Consider the following 18,047-nt stretch of genomic DNA (forward strand, 5'->3'; position numbering starts at 1 on the left):
AATTGCCCATTGTCCCCTCCCTTACTCCCTGGTTGTTATATTTGATACTTTTCATATATCTATTGGAGAAGTACATAAATGTTGATTTCTATTAGCTCCATGCAATATGTGATTTTTGAATGGACAATGTCTTTTTCTACGGATAAAAATCACGAAACCTTTTCCATTGTCAGTCATAAAACTTTTTCATTGACCACGAGCACGAGTATTGTCTTTTCGCTTTGCTTACATTATACTTAGTTCAAGCCATCTCCACACTTTGTCTATCCAGAAATCTTAAGGTATAAGACAATGGAATTGATATAAATCCCCAAATGAGGATAAATACGTTTATCCTACCTGTTGATTAATATCATTGGGTAAAAATAGGGTTAGGCCGGATATCCGACCATTTTCGATATCAGGCCGGTTATAGGTTATTGAAACTATCCGGATAACGGATATCCGACTGATTTTTACTGCGGGATATCCTGTTATCCGGCCGGATATCCGGTATTTTGCCGGATATCAAGCGTTGGCCAGATATCCGGCTGGATACCGGATATCCGGAATCCGGCCAAAAAAAGTATCCGGCCCAACCCTAGTTGAAACGTTTAGAAACTAATAGTTCTCGACTAACTAATACAAATTTATTAAAAGTGCCCAAAGGTATGAGCCAACAAATAAAATAACGTAGTCATAAAACCTTGGGTACCAGCGTAATTTACTATTTAAAAACCTCTCCCTTCCCTGTATCAAGCTAATTTGCGTTTTTCTTTATCACAGAAAATTGAAATTCAAAGCCGCGTTGTTAGTATTAATAATCATTGAGATTTGTCGTTTAGGAGCTAAAATGAAGGAATGGGGACTCTTTAGAATATGCTTAACTATCTTGAGAAAAGAACGGGTTGTAGATTATCACTAATCACATCACTCTTTCTTCCTTCTGGAAGAAATTTTTTGAAAAAATAACATTGATTATACAAATTTATTTTTATTACTTTTCACAACTTACAAAAATATCATCTGTTACAAATTAACATTTTTAAATATAAATAGAGCTCTTTTTAACTGATAAACAAATAATTTTTAAAAAGCTCTATAACTACAAATTTTCTCTTTTAAAACACAAATTAAGTAAAAGTAACATTTTCCTTTACATAAAATGGAGATCCTATATAATATTGATGTTTAAAAAAATTTTATTATACAGTTAAAATTGCAAAAAATGTCAGTATTTTTACAAATAAAATGAGTTTAAAAAATAAGATTAATTTTCAAAATAATATTTTTTTATTTACATTTTTACTGGCAGTTTTTTAAGTTGTACATATTGGAATGTTTTGTATAAATTACAGGGCTCTGCACCTGCAAACAAGCCGCCAATAAAACTAGATTGCCTAAAATTATTGCTTAGTTGTTGGTTTACTTTAAAAAAACGATATTATTGCAGATTTGTCAGCTGCCGAGCCCTGATAATACTAAATAATAATTCAAAGCAAAACTAATAACATAATAGATATAACTAAGAGTGTTTTCTACACATAAGTAACATTTCATAATGGCAAAAATTGTGCTTTTTATTTTCTTTTTAAATAAATATGTATCAAACAGTATAATTAAGGAAGAGAAACCAGCAACTTTTATAGATTCTACTGCTGAAAATCAGCCTTTGATTAAAATACTGTTTTTTTAATAAAAGTTAAATAAAATCATTATAATAATATGAAAAGCCTTGAAAATATCTTTCCAAAATAAATAATCTTAATACTTATTATTCCATTATTAATACATGTCATACATGAGTGTGATATCAGATGTCCGGGCCTCAGATGCCCAGTAACAGGAGATTTTAAATTTCCCGCCTTTTATTTACTGGTTATCTGAAGCCAGGGAATCTGTATCCGCACACTTGTACTAATATAATACAAATATATATATTTATTTATTTAAAGCTGAGTCTGAGACACAGTGATCTTTTTCTGGAAATTTGATTCTGTAGAGTTCTGTGTGACGACTCTGTGTATTTCAGGGGTGCTATGGTCCATCATACCCTCGTCAAAGGAATCATCTAAAAAAGAAATACATATAAATTTGATGGCGGTGTTATATCTTTTATTCCAGATGGCTTCAAAACAGATTAATAAACGCTGAATTATGATTGGTTTTAGCCATATGAAAAATTACTTATAGCATCGCAGTTTATCCAGTTTTCTACTATTAGTAAACTGAAAAATTATAATACCAGTTTTTTTAAATCCGGACCTTAATCCCCTTAAGGCCAACCAACAAAACTGGAAATCATCTTATAATTTTTCATTATTATCCGAGGAAAGCTGATAAATAATGCTCTCTTAAATAACTAGTATCCCCTCCCCTTCAACTAAAGTTTCAATATTCAGCTCCTTTGCCGCATTTAGATCTATGATTCTTCTGGTTGCTTCACTACTTATGGATGTTGGCCCCCTTGTTAATTGATAAGTTTCCTACCTCCAATATTAATACCCAGCCTATCCTCCTCTGACTCCAGGAGACGTCTGAACACAGCTATCTCCATGTCCAGGGCAACCTTCGTGTCCATCAGGGTCTGATACTCGTTCATCTGGTTGTTCAACTCGTCCAACAACCGCTTGATCTCGTCGTCCTTGGCGGTCAACTAAAATAAACAAAAATTGTTAAATGTTTGTTCTTAGAAAATTTTTTTTTTTATGATATTTCGTATATAATTGATCTATCAATTTAAGCTTAATAATAAAAAGGTTTGTTTTACTGAATTAAATACTTCGCTAAGCTAAAACTATTTTTTCTGTGATTGAATTTAATTGAAAACTTAGGGTCAATTGTTTAACAAAAATTCAATGAATATTAAAATAATCTATGAAAAAGTTTTTTTTTCTCATTTTCCCTTACTAATAACAAAGCAACTAAATAAATTTTACTCCAAATAAAAATGTTGAAAAGATTTCAAGATAATTTTTAAAAGTCATGAAATATTGAATTTCTATATAGAAAATTTATATTTTAATAAAACTATTATTATTGAGTATTTTATGAACATATTAAAATGTATTTTCACTTTTGTAGGCAAAATCCCATCCACCCTTGCCGACCAGTGAACCATATAACCCCCATCCCCCCTTTACTTTTTACTTTTTAATCTTAAACTCATCGGGAGCCTTTAACCTTGCAGGTTAACCTAACCTAACCTAGCCGGCCCATTATTCATTATTACGAGCAAAGGATGCTATGCTATCGATTGAAGATATTTTGCCTTTTCTTTTTAGGTCAATAAACTGTCTGAATAAGCATAATAAAATTTGTTGAAACATGATCTTTCATAGCAATACCTTGCAAAAAAAGATTTTACAAATAAATTATCTTCGCAATTTTGCTTGAAAGCTTTTTACAGTGCGTCATACTAGCCTACCATTAGTCAATTAAACTGTATACTGGCCTGACATTGGTAATTTAGTCTTTGTATTGGCCTATCATTGGTTATTTGTATTGTATGACGTCATTTTTTTTACAGGCACTGTAAAGAGCTTAATAATTTTTCTAACAACTGTACAGTTTTTGTCGATCACATATATATAATTATGTTGATCAAATAATAGCCCAAAATTTAACATGGATAACTGTAAATCATTATCAATATTCAATGGCCTTGGTAGGTGTTTTATTGAAAACTAATGAAAAAAAACTAAAATTTAAAAATGCTCCTTGTTTTGTCTATATAAACGGTCAAGTATATAAATTGATTATTGTTTACTCAAGTGACTTAATGGATTTAAAACTATATTTAAATAAGACTTCTATAAACAATTAATTATAGAAATGAAATGCCTATCCTTATTAAAAAGTAACAGGATCTCTGTGTATCTGTTTGTGTTTCTGTACAGAAGGATCTTGCTAATCACTATACCGATATGGTTCTCCTTCACAGGATAGTTTCTCATATGTCTTGGGAAGGTTTCTAAATATTTTGGAGGAAGATACAACAACCCTCCCAGGAGAAATCACAAAAAATATAACAAACTACATCTAACAGTCGTAAAATTATTTTTTGGTAAACAGCTAATTTTAATAGATATTGAAAAGAAAATATTTACGTCGTGGGCGTAGCCGCTAGTTTCTATATAAAGAAATGTTTCCATAGTTTAGTGATCTATATCATTGTATCAACTGCTCAAGTTTTAAATAATCCACACAAATTCCTAACTGTTAAAGATGAGCTATATTGTATTCACAATAAAATATCAAATTACACAAATATTTGATAACAAACAACGCAAAAAAATAATATTTCATTTTACATCGTTTGACAAATATAAAAGTAAATTATTTTTAAAACAAATAATGTTTGATTATATATCATTTAAAATCAGAAGCAAGAAATTGCAATGTTTTGTTGGATTTTTGGATCTAATTCAGTTCGCGGTAAAATGTTCCTATAAGGCCTATAAATCATCTGAAATAGCCAAGATCCAATGATACACAGGTAAAGCTTCACTGAAGAAAAAACGCGTAATACCTACAAGTCTTTTTCGCGCATTCATGTGCACTGCGAAATAACTGTGCATTATTGAGTAATGATTATTCCAGATTATTTGTAGACCTTTCTTTGTAGATTAAAACTTTGTTCGAGCATAATCTATGCGTCCACCGTTTGGCCGTTTAGCAGCCTCAAAGTTCATAGAATTTTGGAGATAATCATTACCAAGAAGTTGAACATTCTACCATTAACTGCACTAGATCCGGATTATTAATTGAAAATATCACAACTCCTAAGTTTAATTTATCTATTTTTATTTTCTGGAGGAAATTTCTAATTTTTATGCCGTAGGCAATTGTATTGATAGATTATTATTTAAGGTAATATTGATAAATGATTGATAATTATTCAGTAGATAACTTATTATGCGAAAATAAATTACATGATTTATGAATATTCTTTTCATAAAAATTTTTGTTTTGTTTTCTAAATAGAAAAATTAAATGAAAATATCAAATAAATATTTCTTGACCCTTATTTCAAAAAGGAATCTCTTTATATGTACATTTAAAGAAACCTGTTTTAGTTGATTTATAAACATAATTTTAAGAAAGTATACTTAAAATTTTTAGCTTTAATACAATCAAGATGCTTTCTATTGAGCCTATACAAAATGACTTCATACTAGCCAATTATTGGTGAATTAAAATATATACTGGTCTTCCATTGGTATTTTAGTCTGTGTATTGGCCCGTTATTGGTAATTTAATCTGTTTATTGGCCTGGTAATTTATTCTGTTTACTGGCCTACCAGTTGTAATTTAGTCTATGTATTGGCCTATCATTGGTCATCTGATTGTATGACGTTATTTTTTATAAACACTATAAAGAGCTTCAAAAATAAATAAAAAATGTGTCACCTGTGCCTTGTGATTTGAGTTCTGATCCTCGATATCCTGGGCCAGGTCGGAGATCTTCTGGTTCAACTTGAGGTTGGCTCCCTCCAGCTCCGAGATCTTATTGACCAGAGTCTCAATCCTGTTGCGAGCCTCTGCCAGGGAGGATGTGCTGGAGGAGGCCTTGCCTCTCTCAGAGGCCAGGTGGTTCTGCAGCTCATGCACCTTTAAAAAATAAATATTAGTATCAGGGATCTATAGGGATAAGACAATGGCATATAATAAGCACCTCCCCTAATGATAATGCACAAAATTACCTTTTCTGTAGATTACAATTAGTGATTGAAAAGTTTGGACACTCAACTAAATGAACCAACCAATAAAAAATCAATGAAGGGTAGTTGAGCAAACGAAAAAGGCAACGATATTTTAAGACTTTAGTGACTAGTGTAAAAAGCAGTAAAATCTTTAATAAAATGCCTGGATACTGATTTTTAAAACAAATCATGAAATGGGTAAATAGATAAGTCGATGGAAGATAAAAAAATAATCCTATTTTCTAAATAAAAGATTTTTTATTTAGTCTTTACATTTTGATAATGAAAAAGATTTTGTACAAATCAAAGATTAGCGTATTGCTTATTTTTGAGATTCCTCAAATATTTCTTATTTTAATTAAATTTAACCGCTAAAATCACTAGAGCAAAATGTGGTTTCTTTTAATTTCATATCAAATCTTAGTTATTGCAAGATTTTTATTTTAAAATCATACAAATTAACTATTTCAAAATCTGGCAATGAAATAATAGTTATTTATCGCATCGTATTATAAACAGCTTATCGCGGATATAAAAATGTACAATTATTCGTAGAAAACTGGATATATTACGAAACGATAAATGACTTTTCAGTATGGATTAGAAACGTTTCTTATCTAGCGGATATTAATCGCATCAAAGCCATACTAGCAATAAATTAACTTACCCTAGTCTCGTAGAGTTTAGCAAAATCTTCTCTGTTTTGAGCCATCTGTTTGTCATACACATCTCTCAGCTCATTCAGCGCCTTCTGCAGCCTGTCCTCGTACTCCTCCTGGAGCTTGCCGTCCATCTCTGTAATCTCAATCTCCTTCCTTGTTTTCACCTCCTCCAGCTGTTGCTCCAGCAGCGAGATCTTGAACTTTAGCTCCTCGTCCAGCCGCTGGCATTGGTTCTCGAGCTCGGCCTTGCGCAGCACCTCGTCGTCAAGCTGCTTCTTGGCGTCGTTTAGCTTCTCCTTTAGCCTGGCAATTTCTGGGAGGACTTCGTCCAGTTTCTCCTGAGTCTTCTTCTTGGCATTCTCCATGTCTCCGAGCCTGCTGTTCAGCTGGCGCACCTCATCCTGAAGGCTTGACACAATGTCGCCAGTGTTTCTCAGATCGTTGTCCTTCCTACGCAGAGTGTCTTTGAGATCTTCGTTCTCGTTCAGCAGTCCCTCGGAGGCGACTTTGAGTTGGTTGTACTGGCGAGACAGGCCGTCCAGGGCCTCTTTCAGAGAATCTATTTCAGTATCGTAGATCTGTTTTACATTTGTTACCTCTTTACTTTGATATTCCTCAATGTGCTTTATTTGTTTGGTAAGCTTGGCATTGTCTCTCTGCAGCTGCCTGACCTTGTCAATGTAGCCAGCTAACCTGTTGTTAAGATTTTGTAAAGTCTGTTTCTCCTCCTTTCTGGAAAGTCTGCTGCTCTCTGGCATATCTGGATATGGATAGGCATCCAGGCCGAGCTCATGCAGGCTGATTGTGGACTTGTACCTGCTTGACTTGCTGGACATGGCTCCCGGGGACTTGGGGCGCTGCTGTGTGATATTTAACTTCTCCATTGATTGTCTTGTTTCCTCCTGCATTGAGTTATACCTGGGAGTACTCATGGTCTGCTTAATCAACAAATCAGGATCATGCTTGTTAATCAAATCCCTAACGTTTTGCTTGACAGGGCTGTCCTGTTCCTCTTGCTGCATCATCATCTGCTGTTGCTGTTGTTGCTGCTGAATCAACAGCTGTTGTTCATACTGACGCTGTGCCTCAGCCTCCTGAGCCGCCTGCAGCTCTTGCTGTTGACGCTGCCTGTACTCCTCCTGCTCTTGAAGGAAGCGCTGTTGCTGCTGGCTTGCTGCTGAGGGCAGTGTGGATGAGCGAGGCTGGCTAGCCGGGCTGTTGTTGTCTGGGGTATGGCGGCCGCCATATTGAGTGTTGAAGCTGCGCACAGAACCAGTTCTTGAACCGGGCTGACCAATAGCACTACGCATCTAAACAAAAAAAGGATATCAAATTTTTAAAATTAAACTACAAATTAATATTTGAAAATGTAAACCATCATATTATTGAAGAAAGTAATGAGAAGTGTCAGTGTTATTTAGGGCAGACTTATATTTGAAACTAAGAAGGCAATATCCACATTGTAAATAGGGGTATATCCTATTCCAATTTGGTCGCCTATTCGAACGGAAAGGAGGACAAAGTGACTCTCAAATAAGGTGGAGATTTAAAAATACTATACTATAGAATTTGTTTATGTGTGCAATGCAATAAGCATATTGTCAGGAATAAATGTATAAGACCATCGATAAAAAAAATCTTTCCCCAATTTAATGTGTGCAAAATACTTCCTTTGGTAGTTGGGAGATATTTATAAATAGAAGGACAGGGATCTAAAGGGATTATACAATAGCCGATAAATTGAATTTCATCCACAATAATACAACATTAAATAACTTCTCCCATATAGATTACAATAAGTGGTTGAAACGTGTGGATACTCAATTAAATAAACCTACCAATAAGAATTCAATTAAAGTCCCCAAACTTACTGAGCCAACGAAAAAAAACTTATTATAAAACTTTGGGGACTAGTTTAAAAAAACAGACCAATGTCCTCTTTCTCCATGATATATGTATATTGTGCACAAAGGTCTTCGAGTGCAATATTAAGAATTTAGATTTGCATTTTGATTTAATCAGGGAAACAAGGATAGGTTAATAGTTGATAAATAAATCTTAAACTAATCAAAATATAAATTAAATTGAGTGTTTTAAAATTTCAACTAATATAATCTACAGAAGGGATAATTTTGTGTGTAATCATTGGGGATTTACATCAATTTATCGGCCATTGTCTTATCCCTTTAGATCCCTGAAAAATATTTTTTTATGCCAAACCCTTATATTCTTGAATTAAACGTAATACCCACAAAGAAATCGTCCTCCCTTCATGCACGCATTTTTTCTTGGTACAGACTTTAAATTCCTCGACTTTTACACACACACACACACACACACATACACACACACTGTCATAAAATAGACATACACAAATTTTTCATGGACACCAAGAAACGCAAGCAAAAACAACCAAGGGATCTAAAGGGATAAGACAATGGCCGATAAATTACTATACATCCGCATTATGATACACAAAATTACCCATTCTGTAGATTATAATTAGTGGTTTAAACGTTTGGTCATTCTCCTTAATGAATCAACCATTAAAAGTCCCCCAAGTTGTTCAGCCAATGAATGAGAAAACTTTGGGGACTAGTGTAATAAACAGCCAAAGGTCCCCTCCCCCTCCCCTCCCCTCCCTGAAAACAACCCCCTCTCGTAAGAAAATCTACCAACTTTCACCGTCTTTGTCCTTCGCTTTGAGCGACACTAATCATATCAGATTACTAGGCAAATTTTAACCCTCCAAAAAGAATTTTATTAAATGCAAGCTTTTCTAAAATTAGGGTCGGTCCGTAAAGATTAGCTCTTTTCGTTAATTTAAACAGGTTAGAATTGTCCTACAGATTCCAAACTTTGCATGGTGATTCCTGTAGTAGTACAATTTAGAAAGCGTAGCAACTCTATAATCATTACCGGAAGGTCCATACGTCCATTTTAAACATGTTGATATTTAACTTTTTAACAACTACTCTTTATTCTTTTATGTGATAAAAATATCCGATTGATCTAACTTTTTAAAACTGATTCCTATAACAACAAAGTACACATTTATAAGCAAAGCATCTCTATGATCAAGTCCTAAAAATGTAAGTATGTCCTTAAACAATATCATGTATTTAAGCAGATATTCAACCAGTTTACTTACAAAATTGTTACGACTTTTATAAAATTATTCAGTTTTTGCTACCGTTTCAAAGCTTTGCTTTTATGGATGTTGTCATCCCTGATATGAATAAGCATGTAAGGAAATATTCATTTCTTTCCCCTAATTCTTTTTTATCTCATGTTAAATAAAAGAACCTTATCTTTATTTTTTAAGTAAACAAAACCTTGAAATTTCATTTTCATTTTCTTTCTTTTTTACAGTAAATCATAATATTTATTTTTTCTAAGTAATAATAATTAAATTTAAATTGTCAAATCAAATTTTAGAAAAGACAGTTTAATGCAGGGATCTTAAGGGATAAGACAATGTTAAATTAATGTACAAAATCGTTTATGATAAAAAAAAAATTATACCTTCTGTAAATTAAAATTATTGGCGGAAAGTATGTGCCTCCCTTACAGGCTAAATGGAAGATTTAAAACGCCAATTTAAAATAAACATTAATAGTTTCAAGTAACAGAGCTATAATGACAGAAAATTAAAAATTGCATTGTTCTAAATAAAATAAAAATTATTTTTAACCTTGCAAGATATACTTAATTTAAAAGTTGAATACTAAGTATAATTATAATTATAATTAGCAGACTAAAATACTAAAACAATAGCGAGTTCATAATTCTGCAATTGTAACACATTAGCTTAGGGATCCATGGGACAAGACAATGGTCGATAAATATGTTTCCCCTATGATGATACACAAAATTACCCCTTCTATAGATTACAATTATTAGTTCAAACTTTTGGATACTCAACTTAATGAAACAACCAATAAAAATTCATGAGAAGTCCCCAAAGTTGTTAAGTGAACAAATAAGAAAACGTTAAAAAAAAACTTTGGGGACTAGTGTAATAAACAGCATACTGTCCCCACTCTCTCTGTATTCCACCACTAGTTTATCGCAACAAATATCCAAAATTTCGACAATTCCCATTTCGATAAAACTGCTGAATCAAATCTCATGCAGGTAATGGATGTAGTAGAATATACGTAAATATTATGACTGGGGAGAAATTGTAATCAATTTAAGTTAATATTATCCTTGTCATTTATAGGTCATTTCATTAATCCAGTAGAAAGGGCCGGAGAAGATGAGGTAAAGGGGATGAAAGAGGTGATCGTTATTTTAGCCCGCTACACGTTTCTCTTTATTAGAGTACATGATAATCCATTGATTGGTGTAAGATCCAAGTAATGATAAATCCATTCTCATGGAGCATATAAATGTCTATGGAAAGAGAAAAACTAAAAATCATTAACCTTAAAATTTATGGACCGTAAAAGACATGGAAAAAAATGACCAAGGATGCAAATTTTAGGGAACAGGGATGTGGCAACGTAGGAAAAATCATTGCATATTATTTGTAAAGCTAAAAAGCAGTGCTCTGCAGCAGCGCCCTTGTCACCTGTAAGTCTTAAGAAATCAAACTATTACAAATTTAAAAGTTAGCTTGAAGTCTATAAACCTGATCCAAATATGACAATCCCTCAAAACAAAACAAAACTAACGGATCCAAACATGTTCAAAGGCTTATTCGCGGCTGAGGCACGGCTGCCGAGTTCTGCTAAAAAGACTATGTACACGATATAAGATATTTTTATTATGATTTATTTAGAAAGAGGCAAAAAAAAGTATCCATTTCCCTGTGAAAGCTATAATCGGATAAGTATCTATAATACAAAGTAGCTTGATGTCTGTCTGTCTGTCTGTCCGTCCGTCTGAAGCTTAAGATCTCGGTAACCACTGAACCGATCGGATTCTACTCTTCAGGGTATATACCTATTGGTCCTGCGGTGGTTTTCAAGCTATTTTTTGGGGGGTGGGACACCCCCAACCCCCCCAAAAACAAAAAAATCCTCAACCCCAATTTTTTTTTTTTTTACGAATTTTGCAAATTCGTAATTTAATCGCTATTTTCTTTTATTTCTATTTTTTTACGAATTTTGCGAATTCGTTATTTAATCGAGAAAATGTTTTCCTGCTGGGTAGGTGCGAAAATTTGTGATCCGTTCTGCTGGGTAAGTAATAGAAGATGTAATTATACCTCTTGGGGCATAGCCCCTAGAGGCTAGAGGCGAAGCCGCTAGTATATATATATAGTATTTGAACTTAAATTGATATTGTATATGACAAGGACAACCTAACAAGCGAAGCAGAGAAACAGTTTTATATTCTTAGGAAAACTGTATACAGCCGAAAAAGTGCTTATTATTGTTACAAGGTATGAAAAAAGTTTAAATAAATAGAACTGATAAATAAATTATTATTTCCATAAGGATATTAATAAAAAGTAGATATTTCGCTTTTATATTCTTGATCTTAATTATGAATCAAATCAACGAGTAGCTACGCTACTAATTACCTTGTAAAGTCAGACAACTTTTTATTAAATATTTGAAAACTTTGTTTTAAAAGTTTAAATACTTTCTCAAAAACGTGTCACGCGGCGTCGCCGCAAAAAAAATGCATTTTTGTTTTTGACAAGTTCAAGGCCCAGAAAATTATGAAAGGTTTAATTTACAGGAGGACTCAGTGAGTCGTGAACTTTGTGGTTTCCTCATGTTTCATACTTTCATTCAACAATTTTCTTGCAGAAGAAAAGGGATTTCGTATAAATCAGGGAAAAGGAATTCTGACTCTGACAAACAATTATAAAGGAAAATTTTCCCACAACACCCTTCGCCTTTTCCTCCTCTTCTTACCCATGCCTCTTCAGTTACACGAAAAAAAAGATATGCACCCAACTTACTTCCAAGGTTTTGTGCTTTTTGTGGAATTGATTGTTAGAATAGCTAGGCCCGTGAGTTGTATCATAACTTATTCTTATTCGTTTGCTTAACAACTTTTTGAATTTTGCTTGGTTGGTTTATGAGTTTATCAAGTTTCCAAAAGTATCAACCACTAGTTGTAATCTACTCCAGAGGTAATTTTTATGTTATCATTGGGGTTTTACATAAATTATCGGACATTGTCCTATCCCTTTAGATCCCTGGTACACATCCTTACAATGTTTCACAGGAAATGGCAGATTTACCAACAATTTACCCAACATTTCTCATCTCATTTTTTCTTTAATTTCCTTTTTGCTTCAAATCAGCCTTTACAATATTTTAGATGTAGAAAAAAATACTTTAAGTCAATATCATAAACCAAAAACTTGTTCTATATTTGAAGCTTTTTATAGAAAAAATTTCAAACTGACCTACCATTGGTCAATGAAATTCTATACTGGCCTGCCATTAGTAATTTAGTCCGTGTATTCTTTATAATTGGTAATTTGTATTGTATTAAGTCATTTTTTATAGGCACTATAAAGTGTTTCTCTACATATTAATGTAAAGTGACTTTTTATCACTTGTCAATAATGGGCATGTTTTTATTTTTTCCTTTGTATTTATTTTATTCGAGGCTGCACTCTTAAAATCTACGGGATCTGTAATCAATGAGGGATCAGGAAAATAGCCTAAAAGTAAAACCATCTCAAGGATTAAATCTAAAATTGAAATAGCCTAAAAGCTTCCCTAAAAAAGATAACTCATTCGGTTCAGTAGTTATTGAAATCATAAGCTTCATACAAATAATCTTACTGCTTTATATAAAAGGACCCATTTCAGTTTAGTTTACTATTATTGTAAAACAATTTATAGCATAAAAAAAGAAGTAAAAAAACTTTTGAAAAAATCAATTTATTAAAGCATTTGTATTGATCCCTTAATCTTTGATTTAGTAATAAAATAATATAATAAATGTATAAGGAGTTGAATTAAATTAACATAAATTCTTTGATTTATTTAAAATATGATACTTTCTGCATTTCTGTTACTTATCAAATTTAGGAGAAATTTTATTAATTATTTTGATAGGCTAGATTAAATTTTAGAAAGATTACCCAGTGAGAGACATTGGGCTGTTTATTTCACTAGTCTCCTAAGTATTGTAATAACGTTTTCTTATTTATTGAGGACTTTTATAAATTTTGATTAGTTGGTTCATGTAGTTGAGTGTCCAAACGTTTAAACAACTAATTTTGATCTACAGAAAGGGTAATTTTGGTGTAGCATCATTGGGGTTGTACATCATTTTATCGGCCATTGTCTTATCCCTTTGGATCCATGAAAATTACCCCTGTTTATGGGAATTTTTTTCTAAAACTGCTGAAAATCTAACATGACCATTGACCAAATAAAATATTGAAAAGGACTAATTTGGGACTATTCCCAGCATCTACTAAAGTGGTTTTGTTTCTTTAGAAATGTTGCATTGACATGTCGTTAATTTTCAATACGTCTTTTTTGTGACGTATTTAAAGAAAATGACTTATTAATAAGGCCTTAATTGTTTTTTATTTGCCATTATTTTTCTTAAAAAAAGAAATTACAAATTAATGCCTGATTAAATATAAAATTTAAGGTTGTTTCAATACGTCATATTCTATTTTTTCCACATATTAAAATATATTTTAGAATACATATTAATGTGACAGTAAATAAAATAAATAATGTGGAGTCAAAACGTCCTTTATTTGTAATAAGTCATCTTTATTAATTAAATAATTTAAATGACGTATTGATAAATAAGGACGCATTAAAATGATCTTATATAAATTTAAAAAGGAAATGGATCAAATAGTTACTGATATTGACACTAGATGGCAGTTGAAATCACTCATTGTTTAGCTTTGTTTTCTCAATGTTTTGACCTTATTTTTAGTTTGACAATTATTATTTTGTAATGAAATGAAGGATATTAGTACTACAGACACCACTATGAATCTATATTTTATTTCCTTTATGCATGTATATTATGAAAACTAATTTTTTTGGTGAGACCTTCTAGAAAGAATAGAACCATATATGTAGGTCAAGAACTTGTAAGTAAGCGATGAAATAATAGAAACATATTATGTGTTTGAATCAAAATTATTAGATTAATTTTAACCCTGAACTATTTCTACTATTTTGTTTGTAAGTAAATAATACATTACCAAATTTGGTAGCCATATTGTTTTTTTTGACGTTTTATAAAAATTTGACGTCTTAATACAGCCTTAAATGATTTAAATTGAATTAAATTTAATCATTTTATTTACCACAAATAATAAAAAAATTATAATACAATTTTGAAAGTTTGGCGGCCATCTTGTTTTTCTGGACGTTTTAAAGGAAAAATTGACGTTTTAATGCGCCGTTATTTAAGATAAAATGTCATTAATTAAATTCAAAATATTGTTATTATTTATATTTTTTTGGTGACGTTTTTTTAAAGATAACGACGTGTTTTTGGTACACAACACGTCCTTTAAAAAAATCTAAAAAATATGAAACGTCATTTGTATAGTAATAAAAAAGTTACGTCATTAAGGACGTATTAATGCGACATGTTTCTTAAAATAATGCGATAAAAGTATATGCTGGGTTTAGTCTAAAGCCATTCAGTGTGCAATCACGAAATATCAGTGGTAAAATAGATATAATCAAGAAGCAGCAAAATAGAGAGATTCATAAATAATAATGTAAACTTATATTCATTGATTATATATCAATATAAAATGTTTTTTTTAATGTGAGTGCTTAAAAAACCTAAAAAAGTGGCATATTTTTAAACTATCTATATAGATAAATGTTAAAAATCCAAAGAAGCGTTCTATTAGTGCTTATACAATGACGTCATACTGGCCTAAAATTGGTCAATCAAAATGTATACTAGCCTGCCATTGGTAATTTAGTCTGTGTATTGGCCCACAATTGGTCATTTGTATTGTATGGTGTCAGTTTTATAGGCACTTAGCTTCGACTTACAGTCAAAACTCAGTTATTAAGTTCTCAAAATATTAACTTTAATATGGTATGAAGGACGATTTCTATAATTTCCCAACTCTTTTATATGATTAAAATCCGTGAAAAAAAACACGTTTCAGGGATAAGGGAATTGAAGTCAGAAACTTCAAAATTCATCCAAAGATTGTATAATAGGATTTGTTGCCAATTTAACTTGTAGGGGTTTATACTTGATGGGGGTTCTGCTATAATTTTTTGGTTTAAAGATTGATATGCACTTTTAGGCTTACGTGAGTTTTAAGAATTACAATTTTATAGTTTACGCTTCCCTTTTCCTTTTTCCCTGGTACTTATTTAAAAATATTTTATTTAAATCCAACATATGTCAATCAATTCACTGGTTGACATAAAAAGTTAAGTGTTTTAAAAATATAATTAAACCAACAAAAAACGTTTAGAACTTTAAATATCAGAATTTTATTAAAAGACTTTTTTATGAAAAGCTAGATTTAATCAGGATTTAACTAGTGTTTTCATGATAAAATAAATATCAAAATAATCAAAATAATTGCCAAATATTTTTTAACTAAGATATTTAAGTTACTTAATATATGTTTTTGTTTATTCTTCCTTCTCGAATATATTGCTCTAAGCACTTAAAACAAGGGGTAGAGTAAAATAAAAATTATATTTTAACATTTTTTTCATTTGGGGGTGGGTTGATTTTAAGCTTTACTGGCACAGGGAAATGATTTTTATATTTTTGATCATCCATTTCCTATTTAGGAAAAAAAAGTGTTTATAATAATATAAAACGACTTTAGGTATCTATGAGAAAATCTTTGGACCAAGGAAAGAAAACGAAGTAGCGGATTTTGTCGTATTTTCACAGTAGCTTTTCTACTATTTCTATCCCCTGCGGGGCAATCATTAACATTTGCCTAACCTAAAATATCATATCAAAGGCTACTGTGAAATTATGACGAAACCCGCTACTTTGTTTTCTTTCCATGGATCAATTTTTTAAAACTTACCCAAGTGGAATCCATATCTGTTGACTGTAGACTGAGATTATCATCAACGACGACATCTGGGACCTCTTCTTGTCTCAACAACATCAACTTTATGGATTTTCCAGCCTCCTAAACAATAAATTTATAAATATAATCTATGTGTAACCACCTGGATTCCCCTGTTAGAGACCTTTTTCGTATGCTAGCAAAATATTTTCTGCCACCTGGCTGTGTTAATATTCCCGACGCTTTAGGTTGATTTTCAAATACAAAATTGAAAGTAGTGACAGGGTCCTTGGGATGGGGAAATACAGTTATTTAACCCCTTCCTAAATCAAAGATCCATATAAATTATTTTTATAAATAGTTATTTAGGATAAAATGTAAAGAAGCTCTTCATAGTACTTTAAAAAATGACGCCATACAATACAAATGACCAATGATAAGCCATAACACAGACTAAATTACCGATGGCAGGCCAGTATACAAATTAATGGACCATGGTAGGCCAGAATGACGTCATTTTTGTATAGGCACTATAAAAAGCTTCAATGTAAACCATTAAGAGGGATATTACAATATCTTTTTTAAAATCAAATATAGTTATAAGAAAAGTTTCTTTTCTCCAAAATAATAGGAAAATAATTGCTCATTTAATTTTAAACAAGAGTTGAATTGCAACATTTATTTATTGCATCGTATTATAAATAGCTTTTCGCGGGTATAAAAATGTATCTCGGGGCTAACAAAACTGGATTTAATTTTATGTTTTTACATTTTATATTCGTAGAAAACAGTATATAATACGATTCGATACATGATTTTTCAATGTGGCTTAGGACCGGTTCTAATCAAGCGGCAAATAATCAGTTTTAAAGCCATAAAAAAGTATACCAACCTTAATAATTCCGACAGCATCATCTACATTGCGAGGATTTCTGTTGTTAATTGAGATAATCTTATCATTCTCCTTCACGCCGAACCTGGCGGCCTGACCGCCCGGCACCACACGCGCCACAAAAATGCCGGTGTCCTTCTCCTCGTACTTGTCGAGGCCCCTGTATATGAGGCTGAGGCCGAAGCCCCTGTTGCTCCTGTCGACCTGAATGACGCGGGGACGCATCGCAGGTGGCATATTTGAGTTATTCACTTGTTACACAATAATCTAAATTATCTGAAATTTATACATCAAATATAGGGTTTTTTTTAAATAAAATTTAACTGGATTATTTAAACCGTTATTTTTTAGAAGCTTTATATTGAACTAGCAGCTGCGCCCTAATATCTAGAGGATCTTTTTTAAGGTAGAGGGCAGAGGAATAGCCTAAAACAATCCCAAGACTCTTAAATCTAAAAAAAAATAGTTAAATTGTTAACAATTGTTTTAAAAGTTATTGAAATCCTAAGCTTCAAACAAAAAACCTTACTACTTTATATAATAGGATAGTGTAAACCATTTAGGGGGATTAAAACCTCAGTATAAAAAATAAAATTTTGTGGACTTTTTTCATGGATAATAAAATACATGTAAAAAGATCGTTTAAGTGGTCAAGCATAAAAAAGAGACACGCCTTGATTTTATAATTTTTTTGGCTTTGTTAGTTGAAAAGATTCACTAAATAGTATGAATTAAAAAGTTTTTTTTTCTTCCTTTATATTTTACTAAGGGCTACGCCCCTAGAGGCCTCTCTCATATTAGTTTTGAAAAGTGAAAGGAGAAAATTTGCTGGTGTAATTTCT

At 31.8% G+C, this 18,047-nt stretch overlaps 1 protein-coding gene across 1 annotated transcript; it reads right to left on the minus strand.

Annotated features, from left to right (window-relative positions):
• Window positions 1–953: 953 nt before the first annotated feature.
• LOC145316489 (lamin-like) lies at window positions 954–17,502 on the minus strand. The gene is made up of 6 exons (XM_080157053.1): window positions 17,206–17,502; window positions 16,329–16,436; window positions 6,352–7,656; window positions 5,392–5,592; window positions 2,470–2,635; window positions 954–2,050 (listed from the first exon to the last, which is right to left on the minus strand). Exons 1-6 carry the CDS (start codon window positions 17,440–17,442, stop codon window positions 1,929–1,931), a joined length of 2,139 nt encoding a protein of 712 aa, XP_080013179.1. The 5' UTR covers window positions 17,443–17,502; the 3' UTR covers window positions 954–1,928.
• Window positions 17,503–18,047: the final 545 nt, after the last annotated feature.

This window comes from Acartia tonsa, chromosome 4, assembly GCF_053477335.1.
Source record: "Acartia tonsa isolate MP-2025a chromosome 4, ASM5347733v1, whole genome shotgun sequence".
In the NCBI taxonomy this organism is placed as follows: domain Eukaryota; kingdom Metazoa; phylum Arthropoda; class Copepoda; order Calanoida; family Acartiidae; genus Acartia; species Acartia tonsa.